The 23,737-nt window shown below is 33.4% G+C and overlaps 1 protein-coding gene across 1 annotated transcript; it reads left to right on the top strand.

Annotated features, from left to right (window-relative positions):
• Nucleotides 1-1,747: 1,747 nt before the first annotated feature.
• LOC115891325 lies at nucleotides 1,748-17,081 on the top strand. The gene is made up of 4 exons (XM_030911769.1): nucleotides 1,748-1,855; nucleotides 7,756-7,893; nucleotides 8,098-8,581; nucleotides 16,649-17,081. Exons 1-4 carry the CDS (start codon nucleotides 1,826-1,828, stop codon nucleotides 16,972-16,974), a joined length of 978 nt encoding a protein of 325 aa, XP_030767629.1. The 5' UTR covers nucleotides 1,748-1,825; the 3' UTR covers nucleotides 16,975-17,081.
• The last annotated feature ends 6,656 nt before the right edge of the window (nucleotides 17,082-23,737 follow it).

Here is a 23,737-nt window from a genome sequence, read left to right as displayed (position 1 = left end):
TGTTTTTAACATATACAGGGTGTTTCAAAAAACATGTGCCGTCTCTCGTGGGGAGATTTCACGTAAAAATAAGATTTGTTTTTCATATCAACATAGGTCCCATTCTGATTTGTTTCGTAGCTACAGGGTGTTAAAGTCTTAATATTTTTTCGATTTATTTTAATTTTCTTCCAAGTACATTTACTGTTTTGAATGAAATGTTGAGGGTAAAAGTTACTATAAATCCGACATATTTCACAGCTAAAAAAGTGTCGACATATTCACCAGGGAAAAAAAGCTAAAAAAATCATGTACGCCACTGATTTTTTTTTCTATTATTAGCGAAATAGTGTAAGCAGTTTAATGCCGATTAAAAGTTGTCTCTTGATATTTTGTCGATTTCTGCCTCCTTGATGAGATAAACGCAATTTGATCAATTTGCCTTCATCCAAGTCTAATCGCAACCTTTAAAAAAAATTAATATCATTAACTTGCGAAAGTTTAAAATAAGCACTCATTGATTCCTCATAAAAAAATATGAAAAAAAGTTCTTATAAACATAGGTATGGAAATGCATAGTTTTAGAGTTACAGGATGTTAAATCTTTTTAAAATTAGGTTTTCTGTAAAAATCTTAAATACCATAATTTTTTTATTTAAAATTGCTGTAGGATGGACTAATAGTAATAATAACTAATAGTAATAATATTTAATAATAAATTAGGTAAAATATATAATTTATTAATTTTATTTTTATTTTAATTTTATTAATTATGGATTAATAAAATTGCGTTTATCTCATCAAGGAGGCCGAATTCGACAAAATATTAAGAGATAACTTTTAATCCGCATTAAACTGCTTACACTATTTCGCTAACAAGAGAAACAAAAGTCAGTGGCGTACATGCTTTTTTTAGAAAAATAATTCAGTGACAACCCATATGCACGTCCCTGGTGAATATGTCGCATTTATAGTAACTTTTACCCTAAAAATTTAATTCAAAACGCTAAAAGTACTGATTTGGACGAAAATAATAATAAATCGAAAAAATATTAAGATTTTAACACCCTATAGCTACGAAACAAAGCGGAATCGGACCTATGTTGATATCAAAAATTAATCTTATTTTTCCGCGAGGAATCTCCCCACGAGAGATGGCACATGTTTTTTGAAATACCCTGTATAGCCATGGTACTCTAGGTTGGAATTTAAAATACGATGTTTTGTTAAGTGAAAATGTCAAAAGTTGACATATGATAAGTTATTTTATTCAGAGTGTCATTTTCTATCGAATAAAGCAAAAATATGCCGAGAGTGCCGTTTAAAATTGAAAGTTGTAGTCATTTCTGGTGAAAGAGGAAGCGACCAAAAACAACTGAATACCGCCAATCAATCCTAATTTATGTCATATACTAACATACCAAATATTGTTTTTTTATTTAAAAAAATAAAAAATTATAGGGGTGAGCCACTTTTGAGACGCACTCGGTATAAATGGATAAACCGAACTAACGGTAATGCAATAGTTATCGATATATCGATAGTTATTGATGTATCGAATTATCGATAATTGTCTATTGATAATTCCATCTATCGACATATCGATAACTAAAATATATCGATAGTTGAATGGCGATAACTTATCGATAGGAAATATCATTATTGCCCATCCCTAGTCATGTCCTGCGGCCTGTCAATCCGAAAATCGTCCTGTGGAGCTGCGGGTAGGGCTGGCCGCGAGCTATGTCTCAGGTATCAGCCTTCACCTTGTGAAAGGTTTTAAATTCGTCGAGTGTGGTGGAGCTTCTGCCAATCGTATTACCGCAGTCCGCAAGTGTGTTCCTTGATGTTTATGTTTATTTTTCATATTAGAATGGTGAGTTTATTTATTCGTTTTTTTGTTTTACATAATTTTAAGATTTAAGAAATGGTGGCGCCGGATTATTTTTTTTTGAGTTAATATTAGGATATATTTAAAATACAGGGTGAGTCTTAAAATAAGAGCAAATATTTTTAGGGGAAGAATATTTCGACCCCAGAAAGACGATTATAATTTTTTTTTCGCGATTTTTTTTTAAATTTGGATTTTTTTTAGTTTTTGGTTAAAAAGCATAATTTCTTAATAATATGGTAACATAGATAATAGATTAAATTTGCAGGAAAGAAAACCCAGCCCAGTGGTTCTCAAAATTTTTGGCAAAAAATATTTTTTTTTTGGAAAAAGTAAAATATATCGGTTATTTTTCATTTATTTGAAAACATGGTAAAAATATTATATCTGTATATCTGTTTCTTTTATCGAGAATATCGAAATCTACCGGCCCTGAAAATATTTGCACTTATTTAAGATTTACCCTGTATAAATAAATGTCAATAAAAAGCCCAAAAGCGACCAAAATAACGGAGTAATATTACTTTAAAAATATACAAAAAAAATATTTTTTTGTTTAAATTTTGAGAACCACTGGATCTTTTCTGGATTTTCTTTCCTGTAAATTCAATCTACGACCTATGTTGTCATATTATTAGGCTATTATATTTTTTAACTAAAAACTAAAAAAAAATCCATTTTTTTGAATTCTCAAATTTTGAAAATTTCTTTTCCGCGAAAAATATCTAATACCACTTATTTAAGACTCACCCTGTATAAAAATGACTTTATAAAAATTAATTAGCAGATAGAAATGCCATACAATCGAAAAAAAAACGGCGTCAAAGTAGGTTGGGTCATGACAATCGATGATGATTTTGACGAGGTCAAACCCTAGGCGTCATTTACTTTGCTCGTACTCTTCTCTAATTTTTAATGGCGCTTACTGGCAGTTGGTTGGTCTTAAGAAGATTGCAATTTATATACCGGGTGCGTCTTAAAAGTGGCTCACCCCTATAACTTTTTTATATTTTTAGATTAAAAAACCATATTTGGTATGTTAGTATATGACATAAATTAGGATTGATTGATGTATTCAATTCTTATTGGTCACTTCCTGTTTCACCAGAAATGTAGTTTTGATTTTTAAATTGCACCCTCTCTATTTTTTTTTATTTTATTGGATAGAAAACGGCACTCTGAATATAATGACATATCATAGGTCAACTTTTTACATTTTCATTTAAAAAAATATATTTTAAATGTCAATCTAGAATGCTGTGGGGCCGAGGCTGTGGCTGTATTAAAAACACTAGTTTTTATCAAGGAACCTTGGAAAAATAGATTTGATCGTCTAATGTTTTCAGTGCCTTGTTCTGGTCGGTTAAAACATGGCCAAATCGTATTTTTAATCATATCTCATTTTTAGCCGACCATACCAATAGGTATGGTAGGCTATTAGGATTGGCAAAAAAAAAAATTTTTTAATTTCACTCAAAATGAGTTATTTGGGTCACAAATGACCTAAATACAAAATATTTTCGTGGTGTCTGTCTGTCTGTCTGTCTGTCTGTCTGCCGTCTGTAACACGATAACTCAAAAACCGCTGAACCGATTTTAACCAAATTTGGCACAAAAATACTGTGGCACCCGAGAATCTGGCCATTAGTTTTTGGTGGGGGTGGGGGGTTCGTAAGGGGGTATTGGAGGGGGTTAAAAATTAAAAAAAATCGTAACTCCAAAATTACAGTAGCTAGCGAAACGCGTTTTTTTTAAATGAAAGGTATATATGTCTAGATTTGTTATGAAGTATTTTTCAAATTGTTGAATGGCTATTTCTTGTGTAAATCGACTAAATATTAAAACATACCTGAAAAACACCTACACACAATACCTCCAGAAATAAATTATTTGTCATTGTCAGTGGTTTGTCAGTTAGATTATATATCAAGTTTTTAGATAGGTTTTTAGTTTAGGAATCAGTTCATACAGCTAGCTTTAGATACATAAATATTAGAACAAAGGTTCGTTTACACGACATTAGTGAATTAGCTGCACAAAGCGATTTTAGGAAGTTCATCCTCTTAGAGAGTAAAATTATGTCGGAACAATTTGTTGTGTGAAAATTCCTTACTATGTGGTTTAGAAGAATGAAATCCTACAAAAAGAATTAGAAGAGATTTTTCAAATTCATCAACCAAATGGGTAAAGTTAGTAAAAATTTATATAAAACTTGGTGACCTCTGGATTATACACATAAAAATTGGCACAAAGGATCATTTAAAAGACATGAGTTAATTATTTGGATAAAGCGATTTTATGAAATTTATAATCTTAGGGAGTAGAATAGGGAATGAAAGTTTGCTGTACGAAAATGCATTACTATAACATCTAGCAATATAAAATTTTATACAATGGTTTATTTAGTGACACATCAATAATATAAACTTCTATATTTCTTCTTCAATTATCCTTCAAGGAATAAAAAATAACTATAAATGGAGTATTAGTGCTCTTAATAAACCAAAAAAAGAGGTGAAAAATAAAAAAAAATATCAAAGGAGTATATTAAGTAAAGCGACAATTGAACATTTCAAATATTCATTTTTTCAAAACTATTTATTTTAGTAATACAGTTTATATGGGACCATAGGTAGGGGTTCTATCTAAAGAGGCTAAATAATCATTTTACTATTTATTATTTTGGAGAGATTTTATTTATAGATTTTGCAAAATTTCTTTGCAATTGACTTTGGTTCGATTTCGAAAATAATCTATATATAAATAAGAAATAAAAAACCGCCCTGGAAGATCGCCATCCACCCTCTATCCAACCATACATAATTAGTTTCAGTCAATGGAAGTAGTTAGAAAAAATTGAAAAAAATTTTTAAAAAAAGCAAGATTTCAAAAACACTTTGTGGCCAAAATTGAACTTCTTTGAAATACCTTGATTTCGATAACTTCTAGAATTATGAAGATTTTCTATTTCAGGCGGCTCTAATCAAAAGTTACAAAGTATACAAAGTGTGTCATAAAGTCATATACCTACAGGCGATGAAAAAATAAAAAACGGTTTTTAAATTTTCGAATTTTCTTAAGTACATAATAATATTTAAAGAGAATAAAAATACTCTTGATATTGGAATTTTGACGGCTTTTTATAAATTTTAAGTAAAAAATATGTAATAAGTCAAAAATAACAATATCGATTTTTTGTCGAGCGAGTCTTGAATAAGTGCAATTATTCTTAGCGGTAGTAGGTATATTTGACCCCAGAAACACGATTATGAGTTTTTTCGCGAATAAATATAATGTATAATACCCAGAAAATCGACAATTGATTGATTGGCCCTGTATAATACCCAAAAAATCGACAATTGATAACTTTCATATGAAATACGAGTAGCTCTAAAACTCCTAAAAACATAGTTTAAATAGGACATTTGTAAGGCTCACTAGCTCTACATACAAAGTAAATCATTTAAATCAATGCATGAACTATTCGAGGTGTAACGCGAACGTAGTCGCGGGAAAAACCTAATTTGTAATAACATCAAAATCAGTCAAAGTCGCAGTTTTCGAGATATTAACATATTTTAGTATGGGCGGCTATACGTGCCTCCCGGCGCCAATTTTTTTCAAATGGAACAAGAATGGCTCATTAGCATATTTGTAAAAAGCATTTTTTACGAATAATATGGTACCATACACTTGGTTTTTCGAGTCAAATTGTCGTTATGATTCGCATGTTGCAATTTAAAATAAACATGTTCGAAAATGTCAAAAGTTGACATATATGATACGTCATATTATTCAGAGTGTAATTTTCTATCGAATAAAGTAACAAAATACCGAGTGTTCCATTTAAAAATCAAAAGTTGTAGTTATTTCCGGTGAAACAGGAAGTGACCGAAAACAATTGAATACGTCAATCAATCCTAATTTATGGCATATACAATATTTGCACTTATTTAAAACTCACCCTCTATAATTAAACATTTGAGGTGCCTATGTTTTGCTAAGCGCTTTAACACTTGAGTTTTACAAAAAAGCATGAGGAAGTACGGGGAGGGTTAAAACTACATTCACCCCTTCATAAATTTTACTAAAAATATTTTATTTTAATATACCACTTGCGCAAAAAGTTTAAGAAAGATGCAATACCAATACAACGGATTTATTATTTTCACGAACTGTCTACACTGTGGGAGATTTTGAGAAGGCCAATAAAAGAAATATGAAAATTTCGCGAAAGGTATTATGACGTAAGAAGAAACGTAATATCGCCACGCCCAAGCAAGGCAGATTTTTCTGCTTCAATTCTTTGCAGTGTGCAGCATAGGGTCCTTCTTTGTCTACTTTCACTTTTACCTTCAGCTAAATAGTAATAAGTCTTGTCATTGTTTTTATTTCTTTTTGTTGCGCCTTTGCTTTATGTCTATATGCAACTTTTCGAGACCACACACAGCATGGTGCATTATTATTTACTGTCTCGTGTGATGAATGAATCGAATGAAAGAGATTATCTTATTCTTCAAAAAATTAAAACAGCTTAATTTTCAATGCTGTTTCCTAATCTAGAAAACACCGTTCCGCATTCCTCATAGAAAGTACTCCTATTATTTAAATAATTATTTCCGAACATTAATTTTTCATGCTTTATGAATGTCGGTTCATAAATCTACAAAAAATGTTAAATATAAAAGATATAGGAAAGGTTAAGATACACAATTTAAAATTATTATATGGTTCTGCAAAAAAGTACTACAAAATATATTTATCAATTTCGACCACTTAAAATTTAAAAAAAATCTCTTTTTTGTAAAAGGCATACCGTATACCAGGTGCGTTTCAAAAGTGGCTCACCCCTATAACTTTTTTATTTCTTCAGATAGAAAAACGAAATTTGCTATGTTAGTATTTAACATAAATTAGGATTGATTGACGTATTCAATTGTTTTTGGTCAATTCCTGTTTCACCGGAAATTACTACAACTTTTGATTTTTAAATGGCAGTCTCGGTATGAATAGAATGACATATCATATGTCAAGGAGGCCAGGATAAGACACTAAAACATTAGACGATCAAATCTATTTTTCCAAGGCCCTTTCATTAAAAATTATTACAGTGTTTTTAACATTGGCATGACACTCTAGATTGAAATATAAAATACGGATTTTTTCTTAAGTGAGAATGTCAAAAGTTGACATGTGGTCTGTCATTCTGTTCAGAATGTCATTTTCTATCGAATAAAGTAAAAAAATACTGAAGGGGCCATTTAAAAATCAAAAGTTGTAGTCTTTTCCAGTGAAACAGGAAGTAACCAAAAACAATTGAATGCCGTCCATCAATCCTAATTTAGGTCGTATACTACCATACCAAGTTTCGTTTTTTCATCTAAAAAAATAAAAAAGTTATAGGGGCGAGCCACTTTTGAGACGCACCCGGTATATTATCATTTTTTCTGAATTCTGATTTTAGGTAGTTGAAACTCATATATATTTTGAATACCCTGTAGCATTTAACTAATATATCTTTTTCTTCATCTCTGTAAAACTCTCTTACTAAATTTGAGTAGTCCTACTTCAGAAACAATGGCATCACCAAACCAAACCATACCTATATCTAACATTTGTTTGAACAAATTCAGATATTACAACAACTATTCATTTTATGTATATAACATTATATATAAAAAAATTATAGAATTTTGCACAGGATCTAAAAATAAAATAAAAAACAGGGTATTGCATTTAAAAAAAACATATGTTATATCCGCCATACTTTTTTGAAGCACCCTGTATACTCTTAATAATTTTAAAATGTTTGTATCTTAACCTTCCTTATAATTTTTACTCTATTGTTGACTAACCCTGTATATTATGTAATAATTTTGTTTCAGGCAAAACCTTTGGTACTTCTAAGCATTTTATTGGTTTCCGTGAGCGCTGGCCTCAGTGGATCGGAAAAAATAAGTTTGGAAGATATCGAAAGAGATTTGAGTACCAGTGATAAGACATCGGTAACATCGCAAGTAACGGTAGGTTGATATGTGACAAAAAGTTAAAGCACTAATGTAAAAATGTTGCTTCAGTAGCTTATACTCTTCAAATACACCATATTTTTTTCTGCTTTTTGACACATTGCACTATAGACTTAAATATTTTAATTTTAGGACCATGCTTGAACACAAAAAACAGTTTAAAATAAATAAAATAATTGTATTATATTATTTGTTTTGTAGGAAAAGAGTAGTACCATACAATCTCCAACGAAATTCGGTTTCGTTCCAGCTCGGACAGCGGCATCATATGCAGCAACCTCACCCAAAACTCAGTATTACCAAACCAGCTACCCAGCTAAACCTTCCTTTAATCCAGCAATAATTCAACAACAATACTCAGCTCCTCAGCAGCAACAATACAGCACAGCTTATGCTACCCCATCTACGTCAGATTACGCTCAACAGTACTACGATGCTCAGCAGTACCTTGCTCAACTCACTCAAGCGTATGCACAAACTGACGGCAAAAGCCAAAGTAACGTAGTATATCAGCAATCAGTTCCGCAATATGAGCAATATCCAGCTGTACAGTACATCAGTGATAACTCAGTGACACAGTCGCAATCGGATGGACATCAACAATATTCTGCTGGTCCTCAATACTATTATGTACAGCAATATCAAGCACCTAGTACAGAGGTCCAGACTGTTGTTGACCCAAAAGGTGAGAATTAATAGTTAGTTTTTATACGGGACGATAAAATGGTATTTAATTAATGGAAATTATAATGGAAATTAATTCACTCGCGATTTCATTGCTCGTGAATTAATCTTTTCGGTCGACGATAATGCAATTTTATCGTCGTGTATCAACAAAACAATATTTTTTTCCATAGCGAGTTACGTTTTAAAAAATATTCAGAAATTATTATTTCAAGGAATTTATTACGAGTAGAAAAAATATTGTGCTGGGTTGGCGTTGGTTTCTATGTAATTTGACAAATAAATAAAGCTGTCTCTTTAGTTGTCAGTTTTGAGTCAATATTTTTTAATTTGAAAAAAATAAGTTGGCGTTAGCGAATTCAGAAATTGATTTAGTCTTTGGTTAACAATACAGTTTTTCAGGATTATCAGGTTGACGTTAAAGTTAGGTTATTAGGTGGTTGTCATAAAAACATAGATTATTGAAATTATTTAATAAGAATAAGGTATTTTCCGCAGATCCGAAGAGATTTTACTTAAAGGTATTTTATAAACTTTCTCAGTGAGAATATTAACTCCCTGTTTCTTATATTTCAGTTAAAAGGGACGTAAGAACTATAAGAAGTGAATTTTTGTTTTCATGTTTTGACGATATCTGAGAGTTCCTAGAATTATCGAGATTATTGAATAATTATAGTTGTTTAATAAGTGAAATTAATAGAAGACTTGGAAATAGGAGGATGCGTTTCATGTTATAGTTTATAGATCACCTCATTTCTCTTAATTTGTTTTTACTTCAGTACAGTTAATCACAAATTGAATTGATGTGTGCAAAAACAGCTATATATTTTCAAACATCTTATTGAAATAGTTCTTTTATATACTGTTAAACTGTATCAACTACAAAGTCTTTAGCAAAAAGTTATAAGGTAATAAATTTTGTAGATATAATTTATAAAAATTTATATATAAAAGATCACACAATCCTCTGAGGAAAAAGAAATACTCAAAAACTCATTCTTTATTAAAAATAATAACATACAAAACATCCATGCAAACTGTAATAATCAGAACATTATCCACATTATACCTTTATTAAATTTGTGTTCACACTCCTGTCAGGAAAGCCAGAAATGTTTGTTTAAATATTAACTTATTTTAAATTGCCAGAAACACACATCATATCACAACCACAACTATAGGTTTGGAATCAGTACTAAATTTTATACCTAGTAAGCAATGTGTCAACTAAAAAGTATATGATAAAAAAGAATTATTAATATAGAGTGTACTATACTATGTCCTGCTTATTTATGAAATGACTTTCCTTTCAAATGTGAGGAATACCAGCAAAATAGAACATAATTTTTGGTTTGGTTTGGTGTTTGATATTCTAACTACATCTATTACAAACCTTAAGGGTTTTTGGTGAGTAACTGTATTTTTTATTATTCTTTGTCTATCCTGTAAGTAAAAAATATATATTTCAAGAAATATAAAAACAATGCAATAGATATCAAACAGATTCATAAAAACTACTTACAATTATTGTACATATTATATATTTCAAGTGTTATTTGATTTTTGGTCCCATTACCAACATTACCTTATTTAGGTCTTCTCTACTAACTCAACTTTTAAACCTGTTTTAAACCTTCTTTGTATTTTAAAATTGATTTACAACAATCTGTAATGCCCGGGCTGTTTCCTGAAATATAAGTTTTAATCTATATATTATCATATACATATAAACAAACCTGAAAATTATTGATACGAGGAAACTTTTCAAAATAATTAGAGACCTTTTTACAAACATCTGGACTAATTTATTTTCACGAATTCGTGGACGAGTCAATGTTTTCTAATACGTTTTTAAGCGTTTTACACATTTTGAATATCTTCCAGCCTATTCCTCAGTTCTTGATCGGTATAAAGATTATTTATAACTATATAATTAGTACTGCAGGCTGTAGGTTAAATAAAAGAACAAAATCAAGTAGAATTTGCGAATAAAAACTTAAAAAACAATGAAAATATTTAGAAAAAGGAACCGTAAACGTCAATGTCAGCCAAGTGTCAGAGAGTTCAATTGGATTTACCACAGATTATCAATTTGGACGATTTGAACCACAGTCGATTCCAGTCTAGAGATTTTCGTTTTTTAAGTCTTCCATACTGAAGTCCGCCATATTGGGAAGTTTTAAATGAATACAAGTATATTAAGAGTAGAAAAAATATTGTGCTGGGTTGGCGTTGGTTTCTATGTAATTTGACAAATAAATAAAGCTGTCTCTTTAGTTGTCAGTTTTGAGTCAATATTTTTTAATTCTCTTTCGTGTCGATTGCTGATTGAATTGGAGCCAGAAATGGCTCAAAACGAAATATAAGTAAATTACCAACAGATATTCAAGCTGAGGCAACAAACGCCATATCCAAACTACTTCCATTTAAATCCCGAATAACTTATGAAAAGAAATACAAAAATTTTCAAAAATGGAACCAATTAAAAAACGTGCGAGAAGAAATAAAGTTTTTAACCTATCCTCGCTGTTAAAGTATCATTTAATCTACCCTTGCGGGTTAAAATATTATTTTATCTAGTATTTTTGATAGATATAAGGCAATTTTAACAGTTGCTATGGAAAAAAAAATCATTTAAATTAGTTTAGTATATCCAGTGACTAAGGATTACAACATCAAGCTGCATAAAGATATTTATATTTTTGATAAATGTTTTAACTACGCCTATGGTGTATGCTAGAGTTCTTTAGGTGGTATCATACTAAGTAATTACAAAAAAAACTTACAAAAAGACTGACAGTCGATCACTTTTAATCATCTGCTGATGATGTTAACATAAAGTTAGCGAAACGCATGTTTAGTGCAAAAGTAAAGTGTTTTAGTATATTGTAGTGAATTAAGAGTTTTATTTTGCTGTTGTAACACCAGGGGTGGATGGGCCATATTGGAAAACGGGAAAATTCCCGGTGGGCCAGTGGGGAGATGGGCCGGTGGGCCGGTGGGAAGATGGGCCGGTGGGTCGGTCCCGATGCCGATCAGAGCTCAAAAAAGATTGATTTAGCAAAAATTAAGTCGTTAATCTTCTAACTAAAGTTATGTAAGATTCTTAGTGACTGCCTAACTAACTAATCAATTTGCATCAATATAATCGTTAGTTGCTTTTAAACATAAACACCAATTTGTGAAATAACTATTGTTAGATGTCTTCCTCTGAGACACTTATAATTTTAATAAACATCTGTTGTTTGTTGTTCCATTTGAAATGTTTTATTATACAAGGTGAGTCTATAAGTGCACCTTATTTGTGCTGCTTTGTGCAAATATTTTTAGGGCTGGTAGATCTATAATATATTCTCTTTACTGTGTTTCAAATAAGTCCAAAATAACCGAGTTATTAAAGCTTGAATTTAAAAATGATTAATTTTAAAAAATGTTTACCACCTAAATCTTTCTGTATTCGCATCTCTTTTGTGCCGTAATCTCAAAGATTAAGAAACTATCTCGTGGGAAAATTTGCGGTGAACAGGAAGTTTTAAAAAATTTTCTAAAATATACAGGAAAATTTAAAAGAAAAAACACGATTTTCAACATCTTTTTTTACAAAAAAAATTCATAGACGTGTTCTTGGGGTCGAACCACCCCTGAAAATATTTGCACTTATTTAAGACTCATTCTGTATAGTTTTACCACTATTCTTTTATTAAAACACATTTATATCCACTGCTTATAGGTATTGCCAAGTTTTTTTTTCGTTTGAGTCATGGCATTATTATACAAAATATCAAATGTAGAAACTAGGAAAAGTTAGGCAATGAGAATTATACCAAAATTAAAACACGTATACATGACGAGGCTACTGCTGTACCAGAAAAGAGAATTTCTTTCTACAATCTGGAAGAAAGTATATACCTGAAAAGTTAAAAATAATGTATTTCACAGAGGATTGGGCCAGCTGAACTGAATGAATCAGGAAGTCTTAAAGTTTCTCAAAACCCTGATTGAAAATCGTAGCATATTCAAGATCAAATTACCGTTATCGATAATGGAGATAGAACAGTAGAACCCTGTGAAACTGAGCTATATACTAAAAATTCAGATGTCCGATCCGATATTGATCTTTATAAAAATTTTGATCAAGACAATTTCAATATTTTTAAAAAATTGGAGGCAAAAGAGATTTTTTCGCCCGAGCGAAAATCACCCTCACTTGGGGTGATTTGACCCTTACCCAGGGTGTCCCAGAAATAAGTGCAAGTATTTTAAGAGGGCAGATTTGGTGAAAAGAAACATTTTTTCTCTTTACCGTTTTTAAAGTAAATCCAAAATAACCGAGTTATATTACTTTGAAAATTTAAACAAAAAATGCTTTCTTGCTGAAATTTTGAGAACTACTGGATCTTTTCTGTATTTTCTTTCATGTAAATTTAATCTACTACCTATGTTGAGAGATTATCAAGAAATTATGTTTTCTTAACTTAAAACTAAAAAAAAAAATCCAAAAATTTCTTCAAAAAATTCCAAATTTTCGCAAAAAAAACTGATAGGCGTGTTTCTGAAGCCAAAATATACTACCAGTTAAAACACTTGCACTTATTTCTGGGACACCCTGTATATTAATAAATAAAATATGTTTCTTCGTTATGGTCATTTTGTTTTTGTGGATTTGGGCCGGTTGCCTGTTATTCCCGGGCCGGTTTCCACTTCCCCATCCACCCCTGTGTAACACCAAGGGTTCCAATCCCCAGCTGTAATATTAATACCGAATTATAATCGAAAAAAAACCGCGTCGAGTTGGCATGGAAATGACGCGATCAATAATATTTCCCATATAATCTATACTAATATCCTTAAGTGACTGACATACTGATTAATCACGATCCTGCTCAAACCACTCAACGTAAGAAACTGAATTTTGGCATACAGGTTGATTCTAGGGTGTAGAGGTTCGATAAGAAGGGATTTTTCGAAATTCCAGTTCCAAGAGGGTGAAACCACCCCTCAAATATTACAATATTTTTTATTTAAAAAACGGCCAAGTTTATGAAAAAAATGCTTAAACACGTATATTTTAATTCGTTTTTTACATATTTTAAGATTTTTTAAAAATGTATACAGGGTGTTTCGAAAAATCTGGTCATTGATTAATCACGATCCTGCTTAAAGCGCTTGAGGTAAAAAGCTGATTTTGGCAAACGGATTGACTTTAGAGTGTAGAGGTTCGATAAGAAGGGATTTTCAGAAACTCGAATTCTAAGGGGTGAAACTATCCCTCAAATATTAAAATATTTTTATTTAAAAACCGGTGCGTTTTTTGGAAAAACTCTTAAACAGGTATATTCTATTTTGTTGTTTTACATGTTTTTAAGATTTTTTATAAATTTATACAGGGCGTTTCATAAAATATGACCATTAAGTAATCACGATTCTGCTTAAACTGCTTGATGTTTAAAGAGCTGATTTTTCGCAAACGGATTGACTGTGGGGTGTAGAGGTTCGATAAGGAATGGTTTCTCAATTTCAAATTCAAGAGGGTGAAAACGCCCCTCAAATATTACAATATTTGTTATTTAAAAAACGGTTAGTCTTTCGGGAGAACGCTTGGACAAGCATAATTTATTTGTTTTTTCTTACATATTTTGAAATTTTTCAGAAAATCATACAGGGTGTTCCAAAAAGTTTGGTAATTTCTTAACCACGATTCTGCTTAAACTGCTTGACGTAAAAAGCTTATTTTTGGAAAACGGATTTTTCGAAAGTCAAATTCCAACGAGATGAAACTACCCCTCAAATATTACCAAGTTATATAATAATATCGCCATATCTGTTTTTTCTCATGCTGACAAAAATGTGAGAAAATTTTATCCAGTTTGTATGTCAATGGAAATTCTTGCTTTGCTTTATCATCACCATTACAAATGATTAATTCGATGCTAACGAAGACGCTGGTACACGCTAGTTTTACATATAAAATGAACGCGATCTTCATTACATAGCCATATTTTAAGATCACAAATACAGGGTTGTTCACCACATACGACACCATACTATATACATTGTAACTAAACGATTAGATTTTTATAAATTGTAGGTTTTGGGTTCGTTGAAGGACTATTAGGGTTACAATTTAAAAATAATTTTACAAGATACAGAGTACGCGAATAAGTAAAAAATATTATAGTAGTATTTTTTTAAGCGGAACACCCCGTATATTATTCTATTTTTAGATTCTACGATTGAAATAAAGGTAAATTTGATTACGGCTTATGACCCTTAAACGTGACTGTTTTAGAAATATTTTCAATTTTATGAAATGGCACTAAAATTTTCAAAGCTTCATTTCTCCAAGGGTATCAAAGTTTTTAATACTAAATATTTACTGAAAATTATTTATTAATTAGATATTGTGTTGCAACAATAAAAATTAAACTACCTTGTACAGAGTGTCCAAAAATTTATGTTAAATAATTACTAGCTTTAAAAGGCAATAACTTGTTTAATTTATCCAAAAAAATCCTTATGGGTTTTTCGCCACTCCACTGCAAGAAAAATCTACAAAATAAAATAATTATTTTTTGTAAACACTTCTGGCGTTAAACCTAAACGGACGCTGCTTGTAAAAAAAAATTTGTTTAATTTAAATTTAATTGTCTGTCAAATAATAATTTTATTATACCATTTTTTAGCTATCTCTTTAAGTTTCCGTAGAAAATGCATTTTCTTGTAATTTAGAGCTTATTTATGAATATACCTATGGACTATTGACATTTTAGATTATTTTTAAAGATGTAACAAATTTTTAAAGAGTACCAGATAGAGTAATATTTTCGATATAGTTTGCTTATTTCATTAGAAAATTAAAAAAAAACTGTTTAAATCTTTTTTTGTTACAAGGGACCAATTAATATGATTCCAATATTGAAACTACATTAAAATTGAATGTTTACATTGATTAATAATAATTCCTCCAAATACTAAAAAAATGAATTTTGTATGTGTATTAGAGACAGTGTGATAAAAAGTAATACCTTATTAATTTTTATTTAATTTTTGACGAATGCTTGTTTATAACAACAGAGACGTTCATTTTCATAACTTATTTTTATATTGATTTTTGTCATTGATGAGTCACATCCACATTTATTTAGAATAATTTATTAATTAAAACAAATGTAAGTATTTAAGTATGTAATTAACTAATTTTTGGACGGAAATAATATTGTTATATTTAATTGGTATACTCTTTTACAAAGATTTAAATAGTTTTCTTTTTGTAAACAAATTGGCTTGCAACATTATTATTTTTACCACCTGTATATTTTCTTCATATTTTGCTTTAAAAAATTTAAAATGTCAATATTCCATGGGTATATTGTTGAATGAGGTCTAAATTATAAGAAAATGGCATTTTCTACGAAAACTTGAAGGGATAGGTAAAAAATGGTATAATACAATTTGATAGACAATTAAATTGTGCATCTGATTCTCGTAAAATATACAAAGTGTTCCATTTAAATTAAGCAAGTTGTCGATTAAAGCTAGTAATTATTTAATATAAATTTTGGTACACTCTGTACAAGATAGTATAATTTTTATTATTGCAACACAATATTTGATCAATAAATAATCTTCAGTAAATATTTAGTATTAAAAACTTTGATACCCTTGGAGGGATGAAGCCTCAAATTTTTTACTGCAGTTTCACAAAATTGAAAATATTTCAAAAACAGTTTGTATTAAACAAGGTTTAAGTGTGATAAACTTTAATCAAATTTACCTTTATTTCAATCGTAGAATTTAAATATAGAATAATATACAGGGTGTTCCATTTAAAAAAATACAACTATAATATTTTTAACTTATTTGGAACACTTTGTATCTTGTAAAATTATTTTTAAATTGTAGCTTTAATAGTCCTTCAACGAACCCAAAACTTACAATTTGTAAATGTCGAATCGTTTAGCTACAATCGAGGCTACAATACTCCGTGTCTTATGTTGTGAAGTGAACAACCCTGTATATTATACAGAATTTTAAAAAAACGGACTCAATTTTTTTTATTTATTTTTAGCACCTGTCCAGTACGTTACTTATGTACCTTCAAACACACATAACTCCATACCAGTAGAGCCAAAGTACCAACAAGCTTATGCAGTAACGTACGAGACTCCCCCACCTGTCAAACAGACCACCGTAAAATACGTCTCAACAAAGCAGTACTCAAGACCAAAAACTGTACAATATGTGCAGGCAGCTCCAAGTTCAGGGTACTACAATCAAGAAGAAGTCGTAATTAAAAGAGAACCAAAAAGTCTTCTTGATTCATATGTACCTTCAATCTTACAGTTACAATATTTAAAAAGACACCAGGGAAGTAAATATTCTAATAAATATTAATATTACTTTGTATTTTTTGTTATAAAATATTTTACTGCTAGGCCAGTTAATCCCTGTTGCTTTATCGTTATTTGTTAGCTTAACATGTGTAAATACAAATCTATTTATTGTTTTAAAAAAATATTATTGTTTTATTATTTTTCTGGATATTTTCTTTTTACCCGTGCCCTCTATGGAAATCTAACTGAACTACAATATTCATTAAACGTTGATAGAAAAGCAAACTACGGTTGAAAGAGGAAATTATAAATTAAATGGCTAGATTTCTATATTCAATTTTGCGTACTTTACAGTATGACGGAGAGATGGCACAATCAGTCGCCAAATTTAATAAAGCTCCGTTCACAAAATACTGGCAAACAATATTTTGTTCGATGCCGGCAGGTGCCGTTTACAAAACATCCCCCTTTAGAATTTTGACTTATATGTCTCGAAATGATTATAATTAATTAATTAATAATGATATAATTAAATTAAAAATGAGTTTAAGAGTTTAGTTAGTTTTAAGAGTTTGTTCGCGTACTAAATTCATGAAATATTGATACCTATATTTTAATTACAATTTTTTATTGTAATTTTTAATATATATATATATATATATATATATATATATATATATATATATATATATATATATATATATATATATATATATATATATATATATATATATATATATATATATATATATATATATATATATATATATATATATATATATATATATATATATAAAAGAGAAAGAAATAGTGAGGCAAATGTATAAAAAAGGAGAAAAAAGATTAAACGGCTCAGCCCTCAACAACTCGTAACCGTATAAACCAGTGTACACCAGTGCAGACACGCACACCCACACACTCACACAACCACACCTACACTAGTGCACACTGATGTAACTGCCTTCAGGCTTCATCAGTACGGTAAGGATTCAGGAAGCGAAGAAACCGATCCCAAATCACAAAATCCAGGGAAGCAAACGATGCAACGAGGCACCGTGTGCAACCCAGGAGATGGAAAAAAAAATTGACGAAGAAACGAAAATAAATGATGAAAAAAAAAAGGGAGCAAACGGGAGCCTAAAGCCCCAATTTGCAGCCAAGAACCAGAGTCGCCCAGGATTGTGGGCTTCGTCCAGAACAGCCGCGGAGGTAGCCAACAGCAACCCGCCGCAATACCCTTAGCCGTGGTACCAATATGAAAGAGAAAGAAATAGTGAGGGAAATGTATAAAAAAGGAGAAAAAAGATTAAACGGCTCAGCCCTCAACAACTCAAGTGAGTTCAACAGGATAGGAAATACCCTGTCCTCACTATAACAGGAAGATCCCCATGTAAGATAAGTTATAAACTGTATGAGGAGTTAAAACTCAAAAAAGGGGGACACAACTGTTGCTACCATTCCCAGCTAAAAAATCGCATTCAGAAGTCAAATGAGTCTCTGGAGGAGTTTGAAGCCGACGTAGCTCGCCTCGTTCGCCTTGCGTATCCTGCTACGCCCGAGAATGTTATGGAGCGATGGCTTACGTGACAGCGAGACAAGGCAAGCGCTTCTTCTAGCCCACCCAACGCGCTTGGTGGATGCTTTAGCACGTGCCATAGAATTTGAGGCCGCGAAACAAAGTTCTCGGTCTCTAGTGAGAGTACGGGCGGTCAACCAATGTTCCGGCGAATCCGTGGAAAGCATTGTACGGAAAGTCATGGGGGAATACATAGGCAATAAAGGACCGACTTGTTGCTGGAACTGTGGCCAGGCAGGACACGTAAGAAGTCACTGTAAAGAAAAAGACGTGGACCCGGTTTCGCCAAGTGTCGAATCAAAGGGACACATATCGAGCAGTACCCAACAGGTTCCAACGAAAACTGCTAATGTCGCATCGCTACAACACAAGTTCAACAGTATTTTTGTGGATGGTTTCGTGGATGGAGAGTTTTCTGACCATGCTGTTGGATACGGGTGCGACCAAAACGATCATCAGGCCGGATATCCTTAAAACATCAAAAAGGATTAAAACAACACAATGGCGACTACGTACAGCTACAGGAAGATCCGCTCTCATCCATGGAGAGGTAGATCTTAATTTTGTTATCGGAAGTACCTGTTTTAATGATCGAGTGTTAGTAGCAGACATCGAAGATGAACTTATTCTCGGAATGGACATCATGACCACTAGAGGTTTTGAACTAAACCTCAAACAATTAATTTTGGAAATAAATGAAGAAGAAGTGGTTCTGCATCGAAAATGCGAGAAGACGCTTCGCGTGGTGGTAGCAGAAAATGTTTCGATCCCTGAGCGCTGTGAGATATTTTTGGATGGGTTGCCTGGAAGGTAAAATGAATAATGGGAGTATTATTCTGTTGGAGCCAAGGAGCCATGCATGACAGCGAAATAAGACGAGGGGTCGCTGTTGGAAAAGCCCTGTTACGAGCGAAGAAGACTGTAAAGGTGAGAGTAATGAACACGAATTTTTATTCTGTATCCTCGAAGAAGGGAACCCTGTTAGGGTACTGTTGTTTGGTCTCCTCAGTCATTCGAAGCGTGGAAGCCTCCAAAGTTTCGACTTCAAAAATTCCGGACAAAATGGTCAAGGAGTTAGTAAACGTTAAGGGATTACCTCCCGAAAATAGTAGAAAATTGAGAAACCTGATAATCAAATATCAAGATGTGTTTGATAAAGGAGAAGCAGGACAGAGAGGTCGTACCAATTTAGTACAACATAAAATTGATACCGGAGATGCACGACCAATCAAACAAAATCCGAGAAGACTTCCACTCGCCAAACGTGAAGAATATGACAAAATCCTTCGAGAAATGAAGAAAGAAGGTGTCATCGAAACATCTCACAGCCCGTGGACATCGCCGGTAGTACTAGTAAAGAAGAAAGACGGTCCACCGGGTTCTGTGTTGATTATCGGCAGCTCAATAGAGTTACAAAGAAAGATAGTTATCCCCTGCCGAGGATAGACAATACTCTAGACACGTTGGCGGGATCGACAATATTCTCTATCTTAGATCTGAAGAGTGGATATTGGCAAGTCGACATGGCGGGCGCCTAAAGACCAGGGTTGTTAAGTAGTTTATGAAGCAAAAAACTACGCCAAAAACTACGCGTAGTTTTTTGTATTAATTACGTTTTAAAATTTTAAAAACTACCTTCAAAAACTACACAAAAACTACGCTAAAAACTACCTACAAAAATATAGTAAAACATAAACAATTTAGACTTTAAACAAAAATCAAGCCAAATTCTTATCATGGAAGTATGAAGGTATATTATATTTGTATAAGTTAAACAACATCAGAAAAAAAGACAATTTTTTTTCAACAAAAGTGTATTTTCTACGAAATACAAAGTAACATTGAACACAAAATAAACTATAAATTCGTATGGAGAAATTCTCCATAGACATTCTCCAGAAGAATATATGATTTTTTACATCTAAAGGCACAACTTCATAATTCCCCTCTTCCCAGAAGGTATGGAGCAAGGTATGGAGACATCGACGTCTTCCAAGCATTTTTAACTACTAAGTATCAAAAATATCACATAATAAGGAACAAATTCACAAAATATAGATTTTTTATTTCTTTAAATTGATCAACAAACAAAGTTTTTAGGTTAGGTTTTTACCGTTATTTAAAAAAAACTACATTAGTTACATAAACTACACATTTACTACTCGACATTTAAAAAACTACTTGTGACATGTAATAAATGTAGTTTATTAATTACTAGGTGTGGTTTAACAACTCTGCTAAAGATAGAGAGAAGACAGCGTTCTCGGTGGGCTCCGGACTGTGGCAATTTACTGTCATATCTTTTGGATTGTGCAACGTGCCGGCTACCTTTGAGAGACTAATGGAGTCTGTGTTAAAGGGACTATCCTGGACTACCTGTTTAGTGTACCTGGATGACATCATAGTAGTTGGGAAATTTTTTGACGATCATCTGAAGAATTTGGAAGAAGTTTTCAAGCGACTAGGGAGCTCTGGTTTGAAACTTAGCCCCAAGAAATGTCATCTGTGTCAAGAAAAGATACATTACTTCGGCCATGTAGTCTCCTCCCAAGGAGTTGCGGTAGATCCACAGAAAACCAAGACAGTGGAAGAGTGGCCGATACCTAAAGATTAACATAAACTACGAAGCTTTTTGGGAGTATGCACATACTATACCCACTATGTACAGGGTTTCGCCACCATCGCAAAACTGTTGACCAGACTTACCGAAGGCGAGAGGCGTTTCTCTTGGGACTCAGATTCTGATGAGGCATTCCGAAAATTGAAGAAGGCCCTGACTAGTGCGCCCATACTTAGCTACCCTCTTGGCTACGGAAATTTTATATTAGATACCGACGCTAGCAATGTTGGATTAAGCGCTGTTCTGTCTCAAATCCAGGATGGCCAAGAAAAAGCAATTGGTTATTTTAGTAAGACCTTGTCAAAACCAGAAAGGAACTACTGTGTAACCAGACGAGAATTACTAGCAGTAGTTAAAGCAGTGGAACAGTTCTACAAGTATCTCTATGGAAGAAAGTTCTTGTTAAGAACAGACCATGCTGCTTTGAAATGGCTGTTGCAGTTTAAGAAACCTGAAGGGCAGGTAGCTAGATGGATCGAACGATTACAAGAATTAGACTTTGACACAGAACATCGAGCTGGGGCAATCCATCTAAATGCCGACGCACTTTTCAGAAGACCTTGCGCTAAGGACTGTAAGCATTGTTCCCGAGCAGAAGAGAAAGAAGCGAAACTCCTAAGAACAACTGTGGTTGATGATACTTGGCAACCCGAAGATCTTGCAAATGACCAAAGCAGTGACCCAGAATTAGGTTTAGTAATTAACTGGAAAAACGCAGACCAAAGACCAACGTGGGAGGAAGTTTGCAGATATTCACCGAACGTGAAGTCGTACTGGGCCCAGTGGAATTCCTTGGTTATAGATAACGGATTACTTCGCCGTGTGATCGAGAGACCGGAGGGACAAGAAGAGAGAAGGGAGATCGTCATTCCAAAGAAGAGGGTCCCGGAAGTCTAGGAGGAAGTTCACAATGGAACCAGCGGTGGACATCTTGGTGTTACCAAGACACTTGGCAAGCTGCGTGAACGGTTCTATTGGGTGAACTGCAAAGAAGATGTGAGGACCTGGTGTAAGAAATGTGACTTTTGCGCAGCCATCAATGGGCCACAAAAGCGTGGTAAAGCCCCTATGCGCCAGTACAATGTTGGCAGTTCCTTCGAACGAATAGCGATCGACGTGGCTTGTTCTTTCCCGGAGACGAACGATTGCAACAAATACATTGTGGTAGTAATGGATTACTTCAGCAAATGGGTCGAAGCCTACGTATTGCCAAATCAAGAAGCGTCCACCATTGCTGATGCCCTTGTTAAAGAATGGATCTGCGGGTTTGGCGTTCTCATGGAGCTTCATTCAGATCGGGGAAGAAACTTTGAGTCCAATCTGTTCCAAGGCGTCTGCGAAGTCCTTAACATCCGCAAGACCAGGACAACGGCTCTACATCGACAATCCGATGGGATGGTTGAACGGATGAACAGAACTATCAATCGATATCTGGCCAAAGTAGTCTCTGACCACCATAGAGACTGGGACAAATTCCTTCACCTGTTCCTGTTGGCCTACCGTTCATCCGTCCAAGAATCTACAGGGCAAACTCCAGCCGGCATCGTTATGGGACGGGAAGTGCGCCTACCCTGTGATCTGAAGTTTGGTTGCCGACCGGTACAAGAAGTCGCCGGAGAAGATTATGTCCACACACTACGTCAAAGGATGGACGACATCCATCTGCGAGTCCGCCTAAATATTCAAAGCGCTAGTGACCGAATGAAGGAGCACTACGATATTCAAGCTGATCATGAAGAATACCAACCGGGGAATTTGGTGTGGCTATACAACCCGCAGAGATGTCGTGGATTATCTCCGAAGCTACAATCCTCGTGGCAAGGCCCATACGAAGTAATGGGTAAGATTAATGATGTCGTATACCGTATCAGAAAATTGCCAAAAGGAAAACCGAGGATAGTTCATTTCAACCGTTTGAGCCCCTAACAAGGCGAAATAGAAGATCGTGCTGGGACCGTGAGAACCTGCAGCTTTGACCCCCCTGATTCGGAGATGTGTCTTTTGATGATTTCATGGCCCGATACAACAGCAGTGAGAAGGCTCGCTGTGGTGTAACCGAAGAAGAACAACGAGACCTCTTTTCCGTGCCTCCTGATTATTCGCTCGCTCACTGTGTGGCCCGAGATTTGCGGATGTCCAGAGGAATCGCTGCGACGTTCAATGAGAAGTTTGGGCGTGTCGGAGAACTAAGCCGACATGATCCAGAGGTTGGAAGCGTCTTGGGACTAACCGACAATGCACATGGTCAAGCAAGACACATCTTCTACCTGGTCACCAAGGAATGGTCGCCGAGTAAGCCGAATTATCTCAATCTGTGGAAGACCCTGATTGAACTGAGAGAAGCCCTGCTAAACAACAACATTGCACGATTAGCCATTCCGAAGCTGGCGTGTGGACTCGATGGTTTGAGTTGGCGTACAATCCGGAACATGATTGAAGTCTTGTTCAGATTTACGGGAATCGAGATCCTCGTTTGCTGCTACAACCCAAAGCTGAGATCGGGCGAGAAAACTGTAGACTGCTATTTCTACTAGACTTCTCAATGTACCAGGGGCCAACTTTGCAAATATTATTCACCGTGTACATCTCGGGACGAGCATGTATCTAAGAAGGGGGCAGTGTTGCGGA

The sequence above is a fragment of the Sitophilus oryzae genome, unplaced genomic scaffold, assembly GCF_002938485.1.
Source record: "Sitophilus oryzae breed Bouriz unplaced genomic scaffold, Soryzae_2.0 scaffold_980_pilon_pilon, whole genome shotgun sequence".
NCBI classification, from domain to species: domain Eukaryota; kingdom Metazoa; phylum Arthropoda; class Insecta; order Coleoptera; family Curculionidae; genus Sitophilus; species Sitophilus oryzae.
This window is presented reverse-complemented; position numbering and strand designations above follow the sequence as displayed.

Coding starts and splice junctions, on each gene's coding strand:
- LOC115891325 (XM_030911769.1), top strand. CDS start 1,826: ATGTTTATGTTTATTTTTCATATTAGAATG. Junction 1,856..7,755: donor TTATTTTTCATATTAGAATG/GTGAGTTTATTT, acceptor ATTTTGTTTCAG/GCAAAACCTTTGGTACTTCT. Junction 8,582..16,648: donor GACTGTTGTTGACCCAAAAG/GTGAGAATTAAT, acceptor ATTTATTTTTAG/CACCTGTCCAGTACGTTACT.